At 47.0% G+C, this 25,143-nt stretch overlaps 1 protein-coding gene across 2 annotated transcripts in view; it reads left to right on the top strand.

Annotated features, from left to right (window-relative positions):
* Window positions 1–24,879, top strand: part of tnpo2b (transportin 2b) — a 30,238-nt gene extending 5,359 nt beyond the window's left edge. The window contains exons 9-24 of one of the 2 annotated variants that reach the window (XM_071389922.1): window positions 1,007–1,125; window positions 1,335–1,395; window positions 2,266–2,437; window positions 2,740–2,892; window positions 3,005–3,230; window positions 3,490–3,661; window positions 5,134–5,328; window positions 6,628–6,786; window positions 17,771–17,858; window positions 18,013–18,111; window positions 18,390–18,485; window positions 19,072–19,147; window positions 19,256–19,355; window positions 20,607–20,681; window positions 22,811–22,939; window positions 23,109–24,879. In XM_071389922.1, the coding sequence (XP_071246023.1) occupies window positions 1,007–1,125; window positions 1,335–1,395; window positions 2,266–2,437; window positions 2,740–2,892; window positions 3,005–3,230; window positions 3,490–3,661; window positions 5,134–5,328; window positions 6,628–6,786; window positions 17,771–17,858; window positions 18,013–18,111; window positions 18,390–18,485; window positions 19,072–19,147; window positions 19,256–19,355; window positions 20,607–20,681; window positions 22,811–22,918 (1,899 nt within the window). In that variant the 3' untranslated portion in view covers window positions 22,919–22,939; window positions 23,109–24,879. Of the gene's footprint in view, window positions 1–1,006; window positions 1,126–1,334; window positions 1,396–2,265; window positions 2,438–2,739; window positions 2,893–3,004; window positions 3,231–3,489; window positions 3,662–5,133; window positions 5,329–6,627; window positions 6,787–17,770; window positions 17,859–18,012; window positions 18,112–18,389; window positions 18,486–19,071; window positions 19,148–19,255; window positions 19,356–20,606; window positions 20,682–22,810; window positions 22,944–23,108 lie in introns of both variants that reach the window. The other variant, XM_071389921.1, reaches the window with a different exon arrangement.
* Window positions 24,880–25,143: the final 264 nt, after the last annotated feature.

Raw genomic sequence — 25,143 nt, 5'->3', positions numbered from 1 at the left:
ATGCACAGCATCATACAGGTACCACCTACGACCCCTGACCCTGTGAACTCATACCACACATGCACAGCATCATACAGGTACGACCCATGACCCCATGACCCTGTGACCTCATACCACACATGCACAGCATCATACAGGTACCACCTACGACCCCTGACCCCATGACCCTGGACCTCATACCACACATGCACAGCATCATACAGGTACCACCTACCACCCCTGACCCCATGACCCTGTGACCTCATACCACACATGCACAGCATCATACAGGTACCACCTACGACCCCTGACCCCATGACCCTGTGACCTCATACCACACATGCACAGCATCATACAGGTACCACCTACGACCCCTGACCCCATGACCCTGTGACCTCATACCACACATGCACAGCATCATACAGGTACCACCTACGACCCCTGACCCCATGACCCTGTGACCTCAATCCACACATGCACAGCATCATACAGGTACCACCTACGACCCCTGACCCCATGACCCTGTGACCTCATACCACACATGCACAGCATCATACAGGTACCACCTACGAACTCTAACCTCTAACCCAATGACCTCATACCACACATGCACAGCATCATACAGGTACCACCTACGAACTCTAACCTCTAACCCAATGACCTCATACCACACATGCACAGCATCATACAGGTACCACCTACGAACTCTAACCTCTAACCCTGTGACCTCATTCCACACATGCACAGCATCATACAGGTACCACCTACGACCCCATGACCCTATGACCTCATACCACACATGCACAGCATCATACAGGTACCACCTACGACCCCTGACCCCATGACCCTGTGCACTTTTGACCTTTCACATACACTCATTCATCACTCAAATTCCATGTGTTTTTGTAAACCTCCTACACTCAATCTGTTCTGCTATTTCTCTTTCTCTCTTTTATCCTTTTCTTATGGCCCCATACCTCTTTTCCATATTGCCTTCTGTTTCTATAAGAAATCTCTCTCTCCCCAGTACATGCTCCAGCGTACCCAGGACCCAGATGAGAATGTTAGTCTGGAGGCCTGTGAGTTCTGGCTCACCCTGGCTGAACAGCCCGTCTGCAAGGAGGCCCTGTCTGGGCACCTGGTCCAGTAAGTACACACCCGCCCACACACACACGGAGGTAGTGACACACTCGGAGGTAGTGACACACTCACACTCAAATACACACACACGCGCGGACGGATACACATCAGACACACCGATGAAGTGATGGCCAGGGAAGTTTTTAGTCGGGGTGTAGCTGGATAAAGAGGACTAGTGTGGTTTGGTTGTCACCATCTCCCCTGTCTCTCTCCAGACTCATCCCCATCCTGGTGAATGGGATGAAGTACTCTGAGATAGACATCATCCTCCTAAAGGTGAGTTTACAGACACAGTCAGACTGTCCCACTCCCAATGCACAACTAGAAAGAACCATGACTTAACGTTCCCTCCCTCCTCCCCCATCTTCCCTCCTCTCTCACTCTTTCCCCCCATCTTCCCTCCTCTCTCACTCTTTCCCCCCATCTTTCCTCCTCTCTCACTCTTTCCCCCCATCTTCCCTCCTCTCTCACTCTTTCCCCCCCATCTTTCCTCCTCTCTCACTCTTTCCCCCCATCTTTCCTCCTCTCTCACTCTTTCCCCCCATCTTCCCTCCTCTCTCACTCTTTCCCCCCCATCTTCCCTCCTCTCTCACTCTTTCCCCCCATCTTCCCTCCTCTCTCACTCTTTCCCCCCCATCTTTCCTCCTCTCTCACTCTTTCCCCCCATCTTTCCTCCTCTCTCACTCTTTCCCCCCCATCTTTCCTCCTCTCTCACTCTTTCCCCCCCATCTTTCCTCCTCTCTCACTCTTTCCCCCCCATCTTTCCTCCTCTCTCACTCTTTCCCCCCCATCTTTCCTCCTCTCTCACTCTTTCCCCCCCATCTTTCCTCCTCTCTCACTCTTTCCCCCCCATCTTTCCTCCTCTCTCACTCTTTCCCCCCCATCTTTCCTCCTCTCTCACTCTTTCCCCCCCATCTTTCCTCCTCTCTCACTCTTTCCCCCCCATCTTTCCTCCTCTCTCACTCTTTCCCCCCCATCTTTCCTCCTCTCTCACTCTTTCCCCCCCATCTTTCCTCCTCTCTCACTCTTTCCCCCCCATCTTTCCTCCTCTCTCACTCTTTCCCCCCCATCTTTCCTCCTCTCTCACTCTTTCCCCCCCATCTTTCCTCCTCTCTCACTCTTTCCCCCCCATCTTTCCTCCTCCAGGGAGATGTAGAGGAGGAGGATGACACCGTACCAGACAGTGAGCAGGACATCAAGCCTCGCTTCCACAAGTCACGCACCGTCACCCTGCAACACGAGGGAGGAGAGGGGGAGGAGGGGGAGGATCACGACGATGACGATGACGACGATGACACGCTCTCCGACTGGAACCTGCGTGAGTGGTTGAGGGATTGTGTGACAGCTCAGCTGACCAATCAGAGCCAGGGAAATGGGACTGGCAGCCAATCCCGCCAAGAGAGAAGATTTAGGGCCAGTGTTCTCAGTTGATGTTACTGATTACCCATGAAGACACACTCACACACCTGGTCTAAATCAGTCACTGTTTAACTAGCAGTGTAGGAATTGTTTTAACCTCTGTTTCTCTCTCTCTCTATTTCTCTCTCTATTTCTCTCTCTCTCTATTTCTCTCTCTCTGTTTTTCTCTCTCGTCTCTCTCTCTGTTTTTCTCTCTAACAGGGAAGTGTTCGGCGGCAGCGTTAGACGTGTTAGCTAACGTGTTTCGTGATGAGCTCCTCCCCCACCTGCTGCCCCTGCTGAAGGGCCTGTTGTTCCACCCAGACTGGGTCGTCAAGGAGTCGGGAATACTGGTGCTGGGGGCTATCGCTGAGGGTAACCCCTGACCTCCGACCCCTGACCTCCGACCCCTGACCTCCATCCTTTTTTATTTACTTAATGGAAGTAAAAGCATGTTAGTCACCCCCCCCCCCTCCTCTCTCCTCAGGTTGTATGCAGGGCATGGTTCCCTACCTACCAGAGTTGATGCCTCACCTCATCCAGTGTCTCTGTGATAAGAAGGCCCTGGTGCGTTCCATCGCCTGCTGGACTCTGTCCCGCTACGCCCACTGGGTGGTCAGCCAGCCCCCTGACTCCCACCTCAAACCCCTCATGACTGAACTCCTCAAGAGGATCCTGGACGGGAACAAGAGGGTTCAGGAGGCCGCCTGCAGGTGTGGGGGAGGGAGCGGCTGGTGGGGAGGGAGGGAGAGGTGGGGGTGTGTGTGGGAGGGAGCGGCTGGTGGGGAGGGAGGGAGAGGTGGGGAGAGAGTGGTGGGGGAGGGTTTTTGAATGAATAAAGATGTTGAACTGAAATTTAAGGTCTTGATGAGATACGGCAATGAATGAATGTTTCCTGCTCTCTCTCCCTCTGCCCCCTCCCCTTTCTCCCTCCCTCCTCTCTCCTCCCTCCCTCTCCACCCTCCCTCTCAGTGCGTTTGCTACCTTAGAGGAGGAGGCCTGTACAGAGCTGGTTCCCTATCTGAGCTTCATTCTGGATACTCTGGTCTTCGCCTTTGGAAAATACCAACACAAGAACCTGCTCATACTGTACGACGCTATAGGAACGCTGGCCGACTCTGTAGGACACCACCTCAACCAACCGGTTAGTACGTAGTTAGGCTAGATAAACACCCCTTCTAGTTACCCTCAGTTTCCCTTTCGGAGGACGGTAGTTAGTGTTCGGAGGACGGTAGTTAGGCTAGATATACACCCCTTCTAGTTACCCTCAGTTTCCCTTTCGGAGGACGGTAGGTAGGTAGTGTTTGGAGGACGGTAGGTAGGTAGTGTTTGGAGGACGGTAGGTAGGTAGTGTTTGGAGGACGGTAGGTAGGTAGTGTTCGGAGGACGGTAGGTAGGTAGTGTTCGGAGGACGGTAGGTAGGTAGTGTTCGGAGGACGGTAGGTAGGTAGTGTTCGGAGGACGGTAGGTAGGTAGTGTTCGGAGGACGGTAGGTAGGTAGTGTTCGGAGGACGGTAGGTAGGTAGTGTTCGGAGGACGGTAGGTAGGTAGTGTTCGGAGGACGGTAGGTAGGTAGTGTTCGGAGGACGGTAGGTAGGTAGTGTTCGGAGGACGGTAGGTAGGTAGTGTTCGGAGGACGGTAGGTAGGTAGTGTTCGGAGGACGGTAGGTAGGTAGTGTTCGGAGGACGGTAGGTAGGTAGTGTTCGGAGGACGGTAGGTAGGTAGTGTTCGGAGGACGGTAGGTAGGTAGTGTTCGGAGGACGGTAGGTAGGTAGTGTTCGGAGGACGGTAGGTAGGTAGTGTTCGGAGGACGGTAGGTAGGTAGTGTTCGGAGGACGGTAGGTAGGTAGTGTTCGGAGGACGGTAGGTAGGTAGTGTTCGGAGGACGGTAGGTAGGTAGTGTTCGGAGGACGGTAGGTAGGTAGTGTTCGGAGGACGGTAGGTAGGTAGTGTTCGGAGGACGGTAGGTAGGTAGTGTTCGGAGGACGGTAGGTAGGTAGTGTTCGGAGGACGGTAGGTAGGTAGTGTTCGGAGGACGGTAGGTAGGTAGTGTTCGGAGGACGGTAGGTAGGTAGTGTTCGGAGGACGGTAGGTAGGTAGTGTTCGGAGGACGGTAGGTAGGTAGTGTTCGGAGGACGGTAGGTAGGTAGTGTTCGGAGGACGGTAGGTAGGTAGTGTTCGGAGGACGGTAGGTAGGTAGTGTTCGGAGGACGGTAGGTAGGTAGTGTTCGGAGGACGGTAGGTAGGTAGTGTTCGGAGGACGGTAGGTAGGTAGTGTTCGGAGGACGGTAGGTAGGTAGTGTTCGGAGGACGGTAGGTAGGTAGTGTTCGGAGGACGGTAGGTAGGTAGTGTTCGGAGGACGGTAGGTAGGTAGTGTTCGGAGGACGGTAGGTAGGTAGTGTTCGGAGGACGGTAGGTAGGTAGTGTTCGGAGGACGGTAGGTAGGTAGTGTTCGGAGGACGGTAGGTAGGTAGTGATCGGAGGACGGTAGGTAGGTAGTGTTCGGCTCATTTGTTTATATTTTTTCTATGACTCTGTTCCTGTTTTTGTTTTTTAAAAGTTTTAACCATCTCTCCTCTCTTTTCCTCCCCGTCTCTCTCTCTCTCTCCTCTAGGAGTACATAGAGAAGCTGATGCCTCCTCTCATAGCCAAGTGGAATGAGCTGAAGGATGAAGATAAGGACCTGTTTCCTCTGTTAGAGTGTCTGTCCTCTGTCGCTACAGCCCTCCAGAGTGGCTTCCTGCCCTACTGTGAGCCAGTCTACCAGCGCTGTGTTACACTGGTGCAGAAAACACTGGCTCAGGCTATGGTGAGACACACACACACACACACACACACACACACACACACACACACACACACACACACATATGACAAAAAGTATGTGGACACCTACTCGTCGAACATCTCATTCCACAATCATGGGTATTAATATGGAGTTGGTCCCCCCTTTGCTGCTATAACAGACTCCACTCTTCTGGGAAGGCTTTCCACTAGATGTTGGAACATTGCTGCAGGGACTTGCTTCCATTCACCCACAAGCATATTAGTGAGATCAGGCTCTGATATTGGACGATTAGGCCTGGCTCACAGTCGGCGTTCCAACTCATCCTAAAGGTGTTCGATGGGGTTGAGGTCAGGGCTCTGTGCAGACCAGTCAAGTTCTTCTACGCTGATCTTGACAAACCATTTCTGTATGGACCTCGCTTTGTGCACGGAGACATTGTCATACTGAAACAAGAAAGGGTCTTCCCCAAACGTGTTGCCACATAATTAGAAGCACAGAATTGTCTAGAATGTCATTGTATGCTGTAGCATTGAGATTTCCCTCCACTGGAACTAAGGGGCCCGAACCATGAAAACAGCCCCAGACCATTATTCTTCCTCCACCAAACTTTACAGTTATCACTATGCAGCATCCTATGATGGTGCCATTTTGAAAGTCTCTGAGCTCCTCAGTAAGGTCTGCACCTGTCAGCAACGGGTGTGACTGAAATGTCCAAAATCCACTCATGTGAAGGGGTGTCCACATACTTTTGTATTTACAGTGTCAAAGACGCACAGTTATCATCAGTGATTTAAAGATTGAGTGGTTTTTGATCTTAACTCTCTCCCCCTCTCCTCCCCCCATATGTATTAACTCTCTCTCTCCCCCTCTCCTCCCCCCCAGATGTATTAACTCTCTCTCTCCCCCTCTCCTCCCCCCCAGATGTATTAACTCTCTCTCCCCCCCTCAGATGTATTAACTCTCTCTCCCCCCCTCAGATGTATTAACTCTCTCTCCCCCCCTCAGATGTATTAACTCTCTCTCTCCCCCTCTCCTCCCCCCAGATGTATTAAACCCCCCCCCCCCCAGATGTATTAACCTTCTTCTCCCCTCCAGATGTATTAACTCTCTCTCTCCCCCTCTCCTCCCCCCCAGATGTATTAACTCTCTCTCTCCCCCCCTCAGATGTATTAACTCTCTCTCCCCCCCTCAGATGTATTAACTCTCTCTCTCCCCCTCTCCTCCCCCCAGATGTATTAACCCCCCCCCCCCCCCCAGATGTATTAACCTTCTCCTCCCCTCCAGATGTATTAACTCTCTCTCCCCCTCTCCTTCCCCCAGATGTACAGCCAACAGCCGGACCAGTACGAGGCTCCTGATAAGGACTTTATGATCGTGGCCCTGGACCTCCTCAGTGGTCTGGCTGAGGGCCTGGGGGTCCACGTTGATCAGCTGGTGGCCCGGAGCAACATCATGACACTACTGTTTCAGTGCATGCAGGTACGGGGGGTGTGTTTTCAGTGTTAACTCTACCTTTGTGTGAATGTCTAGGTCAGTGGTCACCAAGCGGTCAATCTCCATTTTGGGTCAGTCTTAGTGGAGGGGGCGGAGCTGTCTCCCTTTTTGGTGGAGGGGGCGGAGCTGTCAGTCTTAGTGGAGGGGGCAGGCTGAGGGAGGGTCAGTCTTAGTGGAGGGGGCAGGCTGAGGGAGGGTCAGTCTTAGTGGAGGGGGCAGGCTGAGGGAGGGTCAGTCTTAGTGGAGGGGGCAGGCTGAGGGAGGGTCAGTCTTAGTGGAGGGGGCAGGCTGAGGGAGGGTCAGTCTTAGTGGAGGGGGCAGGCTGAGGGAGGGTCAGTCTTAGTGGAGGGGGCAGGCTGAGGGAGGGTCAGTCTTAGTGGAGGGGGCAGGCTGAGGGAGGGTCAGTCTTAGTGGAGGGGGCAGGCTGAGGGAGGGTCAGTTTTTGTGGAGGGGGCAGGCTGAGGGAAGGTCAGTTTTAGTGGAGGGGGCAGGCTGAGGGATGGTCAGTTTTAGTGGAGGGGGCAGGCTGAGGGATGGTCAGTTTTAGTGGAGGGGGCAGGCTGAGGGATGGTCAGTTTTAGTGGAGGGGGCAGGCTGAGGGATGGTCAGTGACCAAATACAGGCCAGTCAGTCCAATAGAATAAAGAACATCATTTCAGTTTAAGGTCACTCAGCTGTGCCTCACAAGTAATACAATGTTTATTATGATGTGGATGATGGTGTTTATTACCAGTGGATCATATCCTTCTGAAATGGTCTGAGTAGAACTACAGGGTGACTCAACCACAGCCAGTATGCAGTGATAATGTACTGGGCCTGTAGACTACTGCCCTCATTACTACACAGCTGGTTTTAATTGGTTCTGGGCCTGTAGCCTACTGCTCTCATTACTACACAGCTGGTTTTAATTGGTTCTGGGCCTCTAGCCTACTGCCCTCATTACTACACAGCTGGTTTTAATTGGTTCTGGGCCTGTAGCCTACTGCCCTCATTACTACACAGCTGGTTTTAATTGGTTCTGGGCCTGTAGCCTACTGCCCCCATTACTACACAGCTGGTTTTAATTGGTTCTGGGCCTGTAGCCTACTGCCCTCATTACTACACAGCTGGTTTTAATTGGGTCTGGGCCTGTAGCCTACTGCCCTCATTACTACACAGCTGGTTTTAATTGGGTCTGGGCCTGTAGCCTACTGCCCTCATTACTACACAGCTGGTTTTAATTGGGTCTGGGCCTGTAGCCTACTGCCCTCATTACTACACAGCTGGTTTTAATTGGGTCTGGGCCTGTAGCCTACTGCCCTCATTACTACACAGCTGGTTTTAATTGGTTCTGGGCCTGTAGCCTACTGCCCTCATTACTACACAGCTGGTTTTAATTGGTTCTGGGCCTGTAGCCTACTGCCCTCATTACTACACAGCTGGTTTTAATTGGTTCTGGGCCTGTAGCCTACTGCCCTCATTACTACACAGCTGGTTTTAATTGGTTCTGGGCCTGTAGCCTACTGCCCTCATTACTACACAGCTGGTTTTAATTGGTTCTGGGCCTGTAGCCTACTGCCCTCATTACTACACAGCTGGTTTTAATTGGTTCTGGGCCTGTAGCCTACTGCCCTCATTACTACACAGCTGGTTTTAATTGGTTCTGGGCCTGTAGCCTACTGCCCTCATTACTACACAGCTGGTTTTAATTGGTTCTGGGCCTGTAGCCTACTGCCCTCATTACTACACAGCTGGTTTTAATTGGTTCTGGGCCTGTAGCCTACTGCCCTCATTACTACACAGCTGGTTTTAATTGGTTCTGGGCCTGTAGCCTACTGCCCTCATTACTACACAGCTGGTTTTAATTGGTTCTGGGCCTGTAGCCTACTGCCCTCATTACTACACAGCTGGTTTTAATTGGTTCTGGGCCTGTAGCCTACTGCCCTCATTACTACACAGCTGGTTTTAATTGGTTCTGGGCCTGTAGCCTACTGCCCTCATTACTACACAGCTGGTTTTAATTGGTTCTGGGCCTGTAGCCTACTGCCCTCATTACTACACAGCTGGTTTTAATTGGTTCTGGGCCTGTAGCCTACTGCCCTCATTACTACACAGCTGGTTTTAATTGGTTCTGGGCCTGTAGCCTACTGCCCTCATTACTACACAGCTGGTTTTAATTGGTTCTGGGCCTGTAGCCTACTGCCCTCATTACTACACAGCTGGTTTTAATTGGTTCTGGGCCTGTAGCCTACTGCCCTCATTACTACACAGCTGGTTTTAATTGGTTCTGGGCCTGTAGCCTACTGCCCTCATTACTACACAGCTGGTTTTAATTGGTTCTGGGCCTGTAGCCTACTGCCCTCATTACTACACAGCTGGTTTTAATTGGTTCTGGGCCTGTAGCCTACTGCCCTCATTACTACACAGCTGGTTTTAATTGGTTCTGGGCCTGTAGCCTACTGCCCTCATTACTACACAGCTGGTTTTAATTGGTTCTGGGCCTGTAGCCTACTGCCCTCATTACTACACAGCTGGTTTTAATTGGTTCTGGGCCTGTAGCCTACTGCCCTCATTACTACACAGCTGGTTTTAATTGGTTCTGGGCCTGTAGCCTACTGCCCTCATTACTACACAGCTGGTTTTAATTGGTTCTGGGCCTGTAGCCTACTGCCCTCATTACTACACAGCTGGTTTTAATTGGTTCTGGGCCTGTAGCCTACTGCCCTCATTACTACACAGCTGGTTTTAATTGGTTCTGGGCCTGTAGCCTACTGCCCTCATTACTACACAGCTGGTTTTAATTGGTTCTGGGCCTGTAGCCTACTGCCCTCATTACTACACAGCTGGTTTTAATTGGTTCTGGGCCTGTAGCCTACTACCCTCATTACTACACAGCTGGTTTTAATTGGTTCTGGGCCTGTAGCCTACTGCCCTCATTACTACACAGCTGGTTTTAATTGGTTCTGGGCCTGTAGCCTACTGCCCTCATTACTACACAGCTGGTTTTAATTGGTTCTGGGCCTGTAGCCTACTGCCCTCATTACTACACAGCTGGTTTTAATTGGTTCTGGGCCTGTAGCCTACTGCCCTCATTACTACACAGCTGGTTTTAATTGGTTCTGGGCCTCTAGCCTACTGGACAACCCTCAATACTACACAGCTGGTTTTAATTGGTTCTGGGCCTCTAGCCTACTGGACAACCCTCATTACTACACAGCTGGTTTTAATTGGTTCTGGGCCTGTAGCCTACTGCCCTCATTACTACACAGCTGGTTTTAATTGGTTCTGGGCCTGTAGCCTACTGCCCTCATTACTACACAGCTGGTTTTAATTGGTTCTGGGCCTGTAGCCTACTGCCCTCATTACTACACAGCTGGTTTTAATTGGTTCTGGGCCTCTAGCCTACTGGACAACCCTCAATACTACACAGCTGGTTTTAATTGGTTCTGGGCCGCTAGCCTACTGCCCTCATTACTACACAGCTGGTTTTAATTGGTTCTGGGCCTGTAGCCTACTGCCCTCATTACTACACAGCTGGTTTTAATTGGTTCTGGGCCTGTAGCCTACTACCCTCATTACTACACAGCTGGTTTTAATTGGTTCTGGGCCTGTAGCCTACTGCCCTCATTACTACACAGCTGGTTTTAATTGGTTCTGGGCCTGTAGCCTACTGCCCTCATTACTACACAGCTGGTTTTAATTGGTTCTGGGCCTGTAGCCTACTGCCCTCATTACTACACAGCTGGTTTTAATTGGTTCTGGGCCTGTAGCCTACTGCCCTCATTACTACACAGCTGGTTTTAATTGGTTCTGGGCCTGTAGCCTACTGCCCTCATTACTACACAGCTGGTTTTAATTGGTTCTGGGCCTGTAGCCTACTACCCTCATTACTACACAGCTGGTTTTAATTGGTTCTGGGCCTGTAGCCTACTGCCCTCATTACTACACAGCTGGTTTTAATTGGTTCTGGGCCTATAGCCTACTGCCCTCATTACTACACAGCTGGTTTTAATTGGTTCTGGGCCTGTAGCCTACTGCCCTCATTACTACACAGCTGGTTTTAATTGGTTCTGGGCCTCTAGCCTACTGCCCTCATTACTACACAGCTGGTTTTAATTGGTTCTGGGCCTCTAGCCTACTGGACAACCCTCAATACTACACAGCTGGTTTTAATTGGTTCTGGGCCTCTAGCCTACTGGACAACCCTCATTACTACACAGCTGGTTTTAATTGGTTCTGGGCCTGTAGCCTACTGCCCTCATTACTACACAGCTGGTTTTAATTGGTTCTGGGCCTGTAGCCTACTGCCCTCATTACTACACAGCTGGTTTTAATTGGTTCTGGGCCTGTAGCCTACTGCCCTCATTACTACACAGCTGGTTTTAATTGGTTCTGGGCCTGTAGCCTACTGCCCTCATTACTACACAGCTGGTTTTAATTGGTTCTGGGCCTGTAGCCTACTGCCCTCATTACTACACAGCTGGTTTTAATTGGTTCTGGGCCTCTAGCCTACTGGACAACCCTCAATACTACACAGCTGGTTTTAATTGGTTCTGGGCCTCTAGCCTACTGGACAACCCTCATTACTACACAGCTGGTTTTAATTGGTTCTGGGCCTGTAGCCTACTGCCCTCATTACTACACAGCTGGTTTTAATTGGTTCTGGGCCTGTAGCCTACTGCCCTCATTACTACACAGCTGGTTTTAATTGGTTCTGGGCCTGTAGCCTACTGCCCTCATTACTACACAGCTGGTTTTAATTGGTTCTGGGCCTGTAGCCTACTGCCCTCATTACTACACAGCTGGTTTTAATTGGTTCTGGGCCTGTAGCCTACTGCCCTCATTACTACACAGCTGGTTTTAATTGGTTCTGGGCCTGTAGCCTACTGCCCTCATTACTACACAGCTGGTTTTAATTGGTTCTGGGCCTGTAGCCTACTGCCCTCATTACTACACAGCTGGTTTTAATTGGTTCTGGGCCTGTAGCCTACTGCCCTCATTACTACACAGCTGGTTTTAATTGGTTCTGGGCCTGTAGCCTACTGCCCTCATTACTACACAGCTGGTTTTAATTGGTTCTGGGCCTGTAGCCTACTGCCCTCATTACTACACAGCTGGTTTTAATTGGTTCTGGGCCTGTAGCCTACTGCCCTCATTACTACACAGCTGGTTTTAATTGGTTCTGGGCCTGTAGCCTACTGCCCTCATTACTACACAGCTGGTTTTAATTGGTTCTGGGCCTGTAGCCTACTGCCCTCATTACTACACAGCTGGTTTTAATTGGTTCTGGGCCTGTAGCCTACTGCCCTCATTACTACACAGCTGGTTTTAATTGGTTCTGGGCCTGTAGCCTACTGCCCTCATTACTACACAGCTGGTTTTAATTGGTTCTGGGCCTGTAGCCTACTGCCCTCATTACTACACAGCTGGTTTTAATTGGTTCTGGGCCTGTAGCCTACTGCCCTCATTACTACACAGCTGGTTTTAATTGGTTCTGGGCCTGTAGCCTACTGCCCTCATTACTACACAGCTGGTTTTAATTGGTTCTGGGCCTGTAGCCTACTGCCCTCATTACTACACAGCTGGTTTTAATTGGTTCTGGGCCTGTAGCCTACTGCCCTCATTACTACACAGCTGGTTTTAATTGGTTCTGGGCCTGTAGCCTACTGCCCTCATTACTACACAGCTGGTTTTAATTGGTTCTGGGCCTGTAGCCTACTGCCCTCATTACTACACAGCTGGTTTTAATTGGTTCTGGGCCTGTAGCCTACTACCCTCATTACTACACAGCTGGTTTTAATTGGTTCTGGGCCTGTAGCCTACTGCCCTCATTACTACACAGCTGGTTTTAATTGGTTCTGGGCCTGTAGCCTACTGCCCTCATTACTACACAGCTGGTTTTAATTGGTTCTGGGCCTGTAGCCTACTGCCCTCATTACTACACAGCTGGTTTTAATTGGTTCTGGGCCTGTAGCCTACTGCCCTCATTACTACACAGCTGGTTTTAATTGGTTCTGGGCCTCTAGCCTACTGGACAACCCTCAATACTACACAGCTGGTTTTAATTGGTTCTGGGCCTCTAGCCTACTGGACAACCCTCATTACTACACAGCTGGTTTTAATTGGTTCTGGGCCTGTAGCCTACTGCCCTCATTACTACACAGCTGGTTTTAATTGGTTCTGGGCCTGTAGCCTACTGCCCTCATTACTACACAGCTGGTTTTAATTGGTTCTGGGCCTGTAGCCTACTGCCCTCATTACTACACAGCTGGTTTTAATTGGTTCTGGGCCTCTAGCCTACTGGACAACCCTCAATACTACACAGCTGGTTTTAATTGGTTCTGGGCCGCTAGCCTACTGCCCTCATTACTACACAGCTGGTTTTAATTGGTTCTGGGCCTGTAGCCTACTGCCCTCATTACTACACAGCTGGTTTTAATTGGTTCTGGGCCTGTAGCCTACTACCCTCATTACTACACAGCTGGTTTTAATTGGTTCTGGGCCTGTAGCCTACTACCCTCATTACTACACAGCTGGTTTTAATTGGTTCTGGGCCTGTAGCCTACTGCCCTCATTACTACACAGCTGGTTTTAATTGGTTCTGGGCCTGTAGCCTACTGCCCTCATTACTACACAGCTGGTTTTAATTGGTTCTGGGCCTGTAGCCTACTGCCCTCATTACTACACAGCTGGTTTTAATTGGTTCTGGGCCTCTAGCCTACTGGACAACCCTCATTACTACACAGCTGGTTTTAATTGGTTCTGGGCCTGTAGCCTACTGCCCTCATTACTACACAGCTGGTTTTAATTGGTTCTGGGCCTGTAGCCTACTGCCCTCATTACTACACAGCTGGTTTTAATTGGTTCTGGGCCTCTAGCCTACTGGACAACCCTCAATACTACACAGCTGGTTTTAATTGGTTCTGGGCCGCTAGCCTACTGGACAACCCTCATTACTACACAGCTGGTTTTAATTGGTTCTGGGCCTGTAGCCTACTGCCCTCATTACTACACAGCTGGTTTTAATTGGTTCTGGGCCTGTAGCCTACTGCCCTCATTACTACACAGCTGGTTTTAATTGGTTCTGGGCCTGTAGCCTACTGCCCTCATTACTACACAGCTGGTTTTAATTGGTTCTGGGCCTGTAGCCTACTGCCCTCATTACTACACAGTTGGTTTTAATTGGTTCTGGGCCTGTAGCCTACTGCCCTCATTACTACACAGCTGGTTTTAATTGGTTCTGGGCCTGTAGCCTACTGCCCTCATTACTACACAGCTGGTTTTAATTGGTTCTGGGCCTGTAGCCTACTGCCCTCATTACTACACAGCTGGTTTTAATTGGTTCTGGGCCTGTAGCCTACTGCCCTCATTACTACACAGCTGGTTTTAATTGGTTCTGGGCCTGTAGCCTACTGCCCTCATTACTACACAGCTGGTTTTAATTGGTTCTGGGCCTGTAGCCTACTGCCCTCATTACTACACAGCTGGTTTTAATTGGTTCTGGGCCTGTAGCCTACTGCCCTCATTACTACACAGCTGGTTTTAATTGGTTCTGGGCCTGTAGCCTACTGCCCTCATTACTACACAGCTGGTTTTAATTGGTTCTGGGCCTGTAGCCTACTGCCCTCATTACTACACAGCTGGTTTTAATTGGTTCTGGGCCTCTAGCCTACTGGACAACCCTCAATACTACACAGCTGGTTAGCTGGTTTTAATTGGTTCTGGGCCTGCTAGCCTACTGGACAACCCTCATTACTACACAGCTGGTTTTAATTGGTTCTGGGCCTGTAGCCTACTGCCCTCATTACTACACAGCTGGTTTTAATTGGTTCTGGGCCTGTAGCCTACTGCCCTACACTACTACACAGCTGGTTTTAATTGGTTCTGGGCCTGTAGCCTACTGCCCTCATTACTACACAGCTGGTTTTAATTGGTTCTGGGCCTGTAGCCTACTGCCCTCATTACTACACAGCTGGTTTTAATTGGTTCTGGGCCTGTAGCCTACTGCCCTCATTACTACACAGCTGGTTTTAATTGGTTCTGGGCCTGTAGCCTACTGCCCTCATTACTACACAGCTGGTTTTAATTGGTTCTGGGCCTGTAGCCTACTGCCCTCATTACTACACAGCTGGTTTTAATTGGTTCTGGGCCTGTAGCCTACTGCCCTCATTACTACACAGCTGGTTTTAATTGGTTCTGGGCCTGTAGCCTACTGCCCTCATTACTACACAGCTGGTTTTAATTGGTTCTGGGCCTGTAGCCTACTGCCCTCATTACTACACAGCTGGTTTTAATTGGTTCTGGGCCTGTAGCCTACTGCCCTCATTACTACACAGCTGGTTTTAATTGGTTCTGGGCCTCTAGCCTACTGGACAACCCTCAATACTACACAGCTGGTTTTAATTGGTTCTGGGCCTCTAGCCTACTGGACAACCCTCATTACTACACAGCTGGTTTTAATTGGTTCTGGGCCTGTAGCCTACTGCCCTCATTACTACACAGCTGGTTTTAATTGGTTCTGGGCCTGTAGCCTACTGCCCTCATTACTACACAGCTGGTTTTAATATGTTCTGGGCCTCTAGCCTACTGCCCTCATTACTACACAGCTGGTTTTAATTGGTTCTGGGCCTCTAGCCTACTGGACAACCCTCAATACTACACAGCTGGTTTTAATTGGTTCTGGGCCGCTAGCCTACTGCCCTCATTACTACACAGCTGGTTTTAATTGGTTCTGGGCCTGTAGCCTACTGCCCTCATTACTACACAGCTGGTTTTAATTGGTTCTGGGCCTGTAGCCTACTACCCTCATTACTACACAGCTGGTTTTAATTGGTTCTGGGCCTGTAGCCTACTGCCCTCATTACTACACAGCTGGTTTTAATTGGTTCTGGGCCTGTAGCCTACTGCCCTCATTACTACACAGCTGGTTTTAATTGGTTCATGTTGCGTAGGCTTATGTTTCAGTCATGTTTATAATGATACAATAATCTGACTGGTAGATCTCCTGATCTTGACTCAGAGGTTTGGGATCCACTGGTCCATCTAGTGTGTGTGTGTGTGGTAACAGACGCTGGCTGTATTTGATTGTATATAACCATTTTGTGTCATATATATCTATGTAGACCATGTAGTTAACACACACATGTTATATCTCTATATAGACCATGTAGTTAACACGTTGTATCTCTATATAGACCATGTAGTTAACATGTTGTATCTCTATATAGACCATGTAGTTAACATGTTGTATCTCTATATAGACCATGTAGTTAACATGTTATATCTCTATATAGACCATGTAGTTAACACGTTGTATCTCTATATAGACCATGTAGTTAACACGTTGTATCTCTATATAGACCATGTAGTTAACATGTTGTATCTCTATATAGACCATGTAGTTAACATGTTGTATCTCTATATAGACCATGTAGTTAACATGTTGTATCTCTATATAGACCATGTAGTTAACATGTTGTATCTCTATATAGACCATGTAGTTAACATGTTGTATCTCTATATAGACCATGTAGTTAACATGTTATATCTCTATATAGACCATGTAGTTAACATGTTGTATCTCTATATAGACCATGTAGTTAACATGTTGTATCTCTATATAGACCATGTAGTTAACATGTTGTATCTCTATATAGACCATGTAGTTAACATGTTGTATCTCTATATAGACCATGTAGTTAACATGTTATATCTCTATATAGACCATGTAGTTAACATGTTATATCTCTATATAGACCATGTAGTTAACATGTTGTATCTCTTTATAGACCATGTAGTTAACATGTTGTATCTCTATATAGACCATGTAGTTAACATGTTGTATCTCTATATAGACCATGTAGTTAACATGTTGTATCTCTATATAGACCATGTAGTTAACATGTTGTATCTCTATATAGACCATGTAGTTAACATGTTGTATCTCTATATAGACCATGTAGTTAACATGTTGTATCTCTATATAGACCATGTAGTTAACATGTTGTATCTCTATATAGACCATGTAGTTAACATGTTGTATCTCTATATAGACCATGTAGTTAACATGTTGTATCTCTTTATAGACCATGTAGTTAACACGTTGTATCTCTATATAGACCATGTAGTTAACATGTTGTATCTCTATATAGACCATGTAGTTAACATGTTGTATCTCTATATAGACCATGTAGTTAACATGTTGTATCTCTATATAGACCATGTAGTTAACATGTTGTATCTCTATATAGACCATGTAGTTAACATGTTGTATCTCTATATAGACCATGTAGTTAACATGTTGTATCTCTTTATAGACCATGTAGTTAACACGTTGTATCTCTATATAGACCATGTAGTTAACATGTTGTATCTCTATATAGACCATGTAGTTAACATGTTGTATCTCTATATAGACCATGTAGTTAACATGTTGTATCTCTATATAGACCATGTAGTTAACATGTTGTATCTCTATATAGACCATGTAGTTAACATGTTGTATCTCTATATAGACCATGTAGTTAACACGTTGTATCTCTATATAGACCATGTAGTTAACATGTTGTATCTCTATATAGACCATGTAGTTAACATGTTGTATCTCTATATAGACCATGTAGTTAACATGTTGTATCTCTATATAGACCATGTAGTTAACATGTTGTATCTCTATATAGACCATGTAGTTAACATGTTGTATCTCTATATAGACCATGTAGTTAACATGTTGTATCTCTATATAGACCATGTAGTTAACATGTTGTATCTCTATATAGACCATGTAGTTAACATGTTATATCTCTATATAGACCATGTAGTTAACACGTTGTATCTCTATATAGACCATGTAGTTAACATGTTATATCTCTTTATAGACCATGTAGTTAACACACACATGTTATATCTCTTTATAGACCATGTTGTTAACACACACATGTTATATCTCTTTATAGACCATGTTGTTAACACACACATGTTGTATCTCCAGGACACCATGCCAGAGGTGAGGCAGAGCTCCTTCGCCCTGCTGGGTGATCTGACCAAGGCCTGCTTCCCTCATGTTAAACCCTGCATCGGTAACCACCTATACGATCTCTCTCTTCATCTCTCTCTTCTCCTACTAACTGTGTAACTACCAGTCTATCATACTCCTTATGTTATGTACCGTCCTCCCTCTCTCTTCCCCTTGGCTTTCTCTCAATGTGTGTGTGTGTGTGTGTGTGTCCCCAGCTGAGTTCATGCCTATCCTAGGGACCAACCTGAACCCAGAGTTCATCTCTGTGTGTAACAACGCTACCTGGGCCATTGGAGAGATATGCATGCAGATGGGTGAGTCTTTCTGCGTGTAGGTTTGTACACGCAGATAATATGTACATGTGAGAGATGATTTATAATTACTTAGAATAATCATCCGTAAAAAAAAAAAATGTTGTTCTTTAATAAACAAAGCAATTGTCAGTTTCGATGCTGCTAGCATGAGTTATCTTAATGATATATTTCTCTGCTTTGGTTCTCTCTGTCTCCCCCCATCTGTCTCCATCTCTGTCTCCCCCCCATCTGTCTCCATCTATGTCTCCATCTCTGTCTATGTCTCCATCTGTCTGTAGGTGTAGAGATGCAGCCCTATGTGTCTCTGGTCCTGAACCAGCTGGTAGAGATCATCAACAGACCCAACACACCCAAGACCCTGCTGGAGAACACCGGTACACACACATACTGAACACCGGTACACGCACATACTGAACACCGGTACACGCACATACTGAACACCGGTACGCGCACATACTGAACACCGGTACGCGCACATACTGAACACCGGTACGCGCACATACTGAACACCGGTACGCGCACATACTGAACACCGGTACGCGCACATACTGAACACCGGTACGCGCACATACTGAACACCGGTACGCGCACATACTGAACACCGGTACGCGCACATACTGAACACCGGTACGCGCACATACTGAACACCGGTACGCGCACATACTGAACACCGGTACGCGCACATACTGAACACCGGTACGCGCACATACTGAACACCGGTACGCGCACATACTGAACACCGGTACGCGCACATACTGAACACATGCGCAATCATTGGGTTTGTTTGACATTGTAGCTGATGCATTTTGGGTAAACTGTGACTGACTCATCTACAAATAATAATGAGCAGTTATTTATGATACAAAGTGATTTGTACATCAGCGTACAGGCCCAACTAGGCCCAACTGTACCTGCTGGGTGTTTGTACACATGAGTGAGGCTCCTCCCATTTTCTTCCAGCCATTACGATTGGTCGCCTGGGCTACGTGTGTCCTCAGGAGGTGGCTCCGATGCTCCAGCAGTTCATCAGACCGTGGTGAGTCTGTCACACATTTGACGAGACGTCTAGTCCTTCACGTCACTGATAATTATCAACATGTTTAGATTGCCTGGTATGTGACGCGGTGGTGTGTGTGTGTGACAGGTGTACGTCCTTACGGAACATCCGTGACAACGAGGAGAAAGACTCCGCCTTCAGAGGGATCTGCATGATGATTGGTGTAAACCCTGGGGGAGTGGTCCAGGTAAGAGGGAGGGACCTGCATGATGATTGGTGTAAACCCTGGAGGGAGTGGTCCAGGTAAAAGGGAGGGACCTGTATGATGATTGGTGTAAACCCTGGGGGGAGTGGTCCAGGTAAGAGGGAGGGACCTGCATGATGATTGGTGTAAACCCTGGGGGAGTGGTACAGGTAAGAGGAAGGGAGATGTATGATGATTGGTGTAAACCCTGGGGGAGTGGTCTATATTCTACAGGACTATGCAGAACTAGGCTATATCCTACAGGACTATGCAGAACTAGGTTATATCCTACAGGACTAGGCTATATCCTACAGGACTATGCAGAACTAGGCTATATCCTACAGAACCAGGCTATATCCTACAGGACTAGGCTGTATCCTACAGGACTATGCAGAACTAGGTTATATCCTACAGGACTACGCAGAACTAGGCTATATCCTATAGGACTATGCAGAACTAGGCTATATCCTACAGGACTAGGTTATATCCTACAGGACTAGGTTATATCCTACAGGACTAGGCTATATCCTACAGGACTAGGCTATATCCTACAGGACTAGGTTATATCCTACAGGACTAGGCTATATCCTACAGGACTAGGCTATATCCTACAGGACTATGCAGAACTAGGTTATATCCTACAGGACTACGCAGAACTAGGTTATATCCTACAGGACTACGCAGAACTAGGTTATATCCTACTGGACTATGCAGAACTAGGTTATATCCTACAGGACTACGCAGAACTAGGTTATATCCTACAGGACTATGCAGAACTAGGCTATATCCTATAGGACTATGCAGAACTAGGCTATATCCTACAGGACTAGGTTATATCCTACAGGACTAGGCTATATCCTACAGGACTAGGCTATATCCTACAGGACTAGGCTATATCCTACAGGACTAGGTTATATCCTACAGGACTAGGCTATATCCTACAGGACTAGGCTATATCCTACAGGACTAGGCTATATCCTACAGGACTAGGCTATATCCTACAGGACTACGCACGTTATTTTGGTGTGTTTGATATTGCCTGTCGGGTGCTGAATTGCTGCGACCATGTCTGGCAAGTGAGCTGCGTCACACACCTAAAATCACATTGTAGCACTGCGGTTGGGTTTGGGACCAGGTGTTGGGAGTCAGACAGGAAGTCAGCAGCAGGGGTTGTGGTATGAAGAGAGCAGACCTCTACAAGGAGACACAGTCCTTCTGTAGGGTGAAGTAACATCACAGAATGTCTCTCTGCAGGACTTTATCTTCTTCTGTGATGCCGTGGCGTCCTGGGTCAGCCCTAAGGAGGACCTGAGAGACATGTTCTACAAGGTGTGTGGAGGACCCAGCTCTCTCTGTCCCAAGTGGCACCTTGTTCCCTTCATCTGCACTGCTGTCGTGTACTATGGAAGGGGAGAGGCTGCCAATTAGGACGTGTCCTGGGAAAAGCTTTGCTTGGCCCAGATCCTTACTAATATCTGTGTGTGTGTGTGGGGACTGTATGATAGTGGGATGTTAACTTCTAGTTCCTCCCAATCCCGGATCCGGGAGCACCCCCCACAGTAAAAAAGCTGACTAGCATAGCCTAGCATAGCGTCACAAGTAAATACTAGCATCTAAATATCATTAAATCACAAGTCCAAGACACCAGATGAAAGATGCAGATCTTGTGAATCCAGCCATCATTTCTGATTTTTAAAATGTTTTACAGGGAAGACATAATATGTAAATCTATTAGCTAACCACGTTAGCAAAAGACACCACTTTTTTTACTCCACCAGTTTTTTACTCCATCAGTAGCTATCACTAATTCGACTAAATAAAGATATATATATAGCCACTAACCAAGAAACAACTTCATAAGATGACAGTCTGATAACATATTTATGGTATAGCATATGTTTTTTTAGAGAAATTTGCATTTTTCAGGTATAAATCATAGTTTACCATTGCAGCCACTATCACAAAACTCACCAAAGCGACTAGAATAACTACAGAGAGCAACGTGTATTACCTAATTACTCATCATAAAACATTTCTTAAAAATACACAGCGTACAGCAATTGAAAGACACAGATCTTGTGAATCCAGACAATATTTCAGATTTTCTAAGTGTTTTACAGCGAAAACACAATATATCGTTATATTAGCATACCACATGAGCTAACATCACCCCAGCATTGATTCAAGGCAAAAAGAGCGACAACGTTATCACCACCAAAATATATTAATTTTTTCACTAACCTTCTCAGAATTCTTCAGATGACAGTCCTGTAACATCATATTACACAATGCATATAGAGTTTGTTCGAAAATGTGCATATTTAGCATCACAAATCGTGGTTATGCAATGTAATCTGTCAAAACATGGCATGCATTCTGGCCGGCGCCATCTTGGAAAGGCACCTAAGTTTACGATTATTTATCGATTAGATTGACTAAAAAAAATACAGGTTGGACAGCTAATGAAAGATGCATTGGTTATTAATGCAACCGCTGATTTAGATTAACGTTACTAGACATACAGTGTGCGTTACAGCCAGACTAGTGCCGCAATAATGGCCGACAAATGCGTTTACATTTTTCCACAAATACGGAATAAAATCATAAATAGCTCTTACTTTTGGACGAGCTTCCATCAGAATCTTGGGCAAGGTGTCCTTTCTCCAAAAGAATCGTTGCTTTGTTGTAAAATGTCCTCTTCAACTTCGGAACTAGCAGCTAACAATAGCTACGTGGCACACACATGTCCAAATCCTCAAAGCGCAATACTACGAGAATTCCGAAAATAGCAATATACTCGCATAAACTGATATAAATCGGTTTAAAATAACTTCGTTATGATGTTTCTAACACCTATATCGAATTAAATCACAGACGGGTATATCTTAGGCCGATAACAGGAGCTTTTGAGCATGCCATTCTGATGTCCTCTCTTGCGCCTTGACGAGGGTCCAAAAGAACGGACATGTCACTCCATGGCCTTTTATGAACTCTGTGAAATACGTAGAGACTCCATTCCACTTCTCATTGGTTACTGACATCCAGGGGAAGGCGGGTGCAGTTCATTTCGATCCATAGGGCACACACAGAGCTTTAAACTGATCTGAGAACAGAGACTATTTTTCTTACCTTCACATTTCCTGTCATGATTTTCGCTGTAGAAAGAGTTCTGGTTCACCCACAGACATAATTCAAACGGTTTTAGAAACTAGAGATTGTTTTCTATCCAATAGTAATAATAATATGCATTTTGTACGAGCAAGAATTGAGTACGAGGCAGTTTAATTTGGAAATGTAAAAAAAGAAATAGTGCTAACAGCTCCCCCTATTGACAAACATAATAGCAGATAATTATTTCAGACATATTGTTTCTGTTGTCATTTCTTTGTTGAGTAATCAAGGTATTTTCTCCTCTGTCTTCCCCTTTCTCTCTCTCCTCTTTCTCCCCCCCCCCCCAGATCCTCCATGGTTTTAAGGACCAGGTAGGAGAGGAGAACTGGCAGCAGTTCTCAGAACAGTTTCCCCCCCAGCTGAAGGAGAGACTGTCTGCCTGCTACGGCGTGTAGAACCCCACCCCTAACCTAACGGCAGGTACACACTCACTTTAAATATGACCATTCCAATGTTATTTATGGCACTCCCTGGTTGTGATCCTCATCCAGAAATCTCTCTCGCTCTCCCCCTCCTTCCCTCTCCCCCTCCTTCCCTCTCTCTCTCCCCCTCTTCCCCTCCTTCCCTCTCTCCCTCCCTCTCCAGGTGAGCCAGTAGTAGAGGAGGAAGGTGAAAAGGAATCTCATCCATCTGTGTTAATGCCCTGAACTGATCTGGGGGGAGGGGGAGAGGGACCCATCACGCCATTGGCCGCTCCCCCTGACGGACGGCCCCCACGCCCTATGTATTTCTCCATAGCGGGAGGGTGGGCGGGACTTGGGGAGGGACAGGGGGACACCTCTAGATGAAAGATTAAGGGGACCCAACCAACACAGAGAAACCAACTAAGGTAGGGACAGATAGAGGGGGGTACCTACATTCAGAAGGAAAAGGTTCCAATACAGAAACAGGTAGGGACAGATAGAGAATGGAGAGTGAGGGAAAGAGAGAGGTAGGTAGGGGCCAGCTAGACTGCAGTAGAGAGAGGTAGGTAGGGGCCAGCTAGACTGCAGTAGAGAGAGGTAGGTAGGGGCCAGCTAGACTGCAGTAGAGAGAGGTAGGTAGGGGCCAGCTAGACTGCAGTAGAGAGAGGTAGGTAGGGGGCAGCTAGACTGCAGTAGAGGGGTGGGTAGGGGCCAGCTAGACTACAGTAGAGGGAAAGAGAGACTTAACAGATTTTTTAAAAATCAGATTGTAGAAAAAATACACCACACAGAGAGCCATAGACAGAGAGACATAGACAGAGAGACAGGCACTCCCACAGTAAGACACACACACTTGCAATACCTAGAGCTTTGTGTAGATGGCGCTGTTAAACTAGTCAGACATACTCAGACACTACCAGTAAGGGATTAACAGTCAGTGAGGGACAGACAGCGTGTTGGGGACAGACAGCGTGTTGGGGACAGACAGGTAGGTGTCTAGCCTCTGTTGATTTCTGGGAGATGTCTCTTTTTTCCGGGGTAAAGGATATTCTATATGAATGAAAATTCATCCTGTTATTACTAGATCACTGGTTCCCTGCTGATCTCCTCCAACAAGCATGCTTTGTTTCTGTCCTTTTCCCTAAGGAATGCTTTCTTCATATTACTATCGTGAGAGAATTCTCATGTTCTCTTCTAGATAGACAGGGGATAACTAACCTCTTGGTTCATACGAGTCACCATTATAAGAGGGAGAGAAATAGGGTTTAAATAATACCTGTTATTCTTACGTAAGGTTAGGAAACTACAGATTACAGCCTCAAGATCACGTCTCTAGTTGTACCTGTTTGTGTGTCGTGTCTGAGTTTGTTTACCTATTGTTTACCGTACATGACACTGTTGATTGTTTTAATAAGGTAACGATTTAACACTTGACTCCTCCCACCCCATTGTCCTCCACCTGTAAACTGTGACCAACTGTGTGTGTTGCCATAGTGATATCTTGAGGAAAGAGATTAAACCCATAATTGTTTATCCTGATAACGTGTTACAAGAGGTCCATCTTTTGTTGCTTTTTGTTTATTTTTTTTATTTGCTGCTACTATTTTTTTGTTTCCATGGTGAGCTTAAATGAACACAAACAAAACATTGTTTATTTTTAGTTTTGTGGTTTTGCACTTTTTATTTTTTATTTTTGTATTAAGGATGTTTTTAACCTTCCCTCATAAAGGACATCTGAATTCTAACGTCCGTGTTCTATTGTTGTTCAATGTAAAGTGTCTCTTGTTGTTCAGTGTAAAGTGTCTCTTTCTTACTGGCAAATAAAAAGTAGGAAAACTAATGGCAAATAAAAAGTAGGAAAACTAATGGCAAATAAAAAGTAGGAAAACTAATGGCAAATAAAACGTTTGTGAAACTGCGAGTAATCCGCACTTTTACAACGACTGACTGTGTGCTGACTGTGTGTGGGCACATGTTTGTATTTCCTAGGGAAAGGAGGTTGTAGCTGGAACTAGCCTACTGTGTGTGTGTGTCTGTGTGAGAATAGTGATGTTATCCTTTTACTATTCTTCACTTTGTTCCAAGATAAGAGCACAATATCCCTCCAGCAGGACAGCGGAGCCAGGACTCATACAGACAGATGGCAAACACAGAATTCCAACAGCCTACGTCCCAAATGCCACTCTGTCCCCTATATACAGTGGGGAGAACAAGTA

Source organism: Salvelinus alpinus, chromosome 2, assembly GCF_045679555.1.
Source record: "Salvelinus alpinus chromosome 2, SLU_Salpinus.1, whole genome shotgun sequence".
In the NCBI taxonomy this organism is placed as follows: domain Eukaryota; kingdom Metazoa; phylum Chordata; class Actinopteri; order Salmoniformes; family Salmonidae; genus Salvelinus; species Salvelinus alpinus.
Note: the sequence above shows the minus strand (reverse complement) of the source record. Positions and strands in the feature narration are given on the sequence as shown.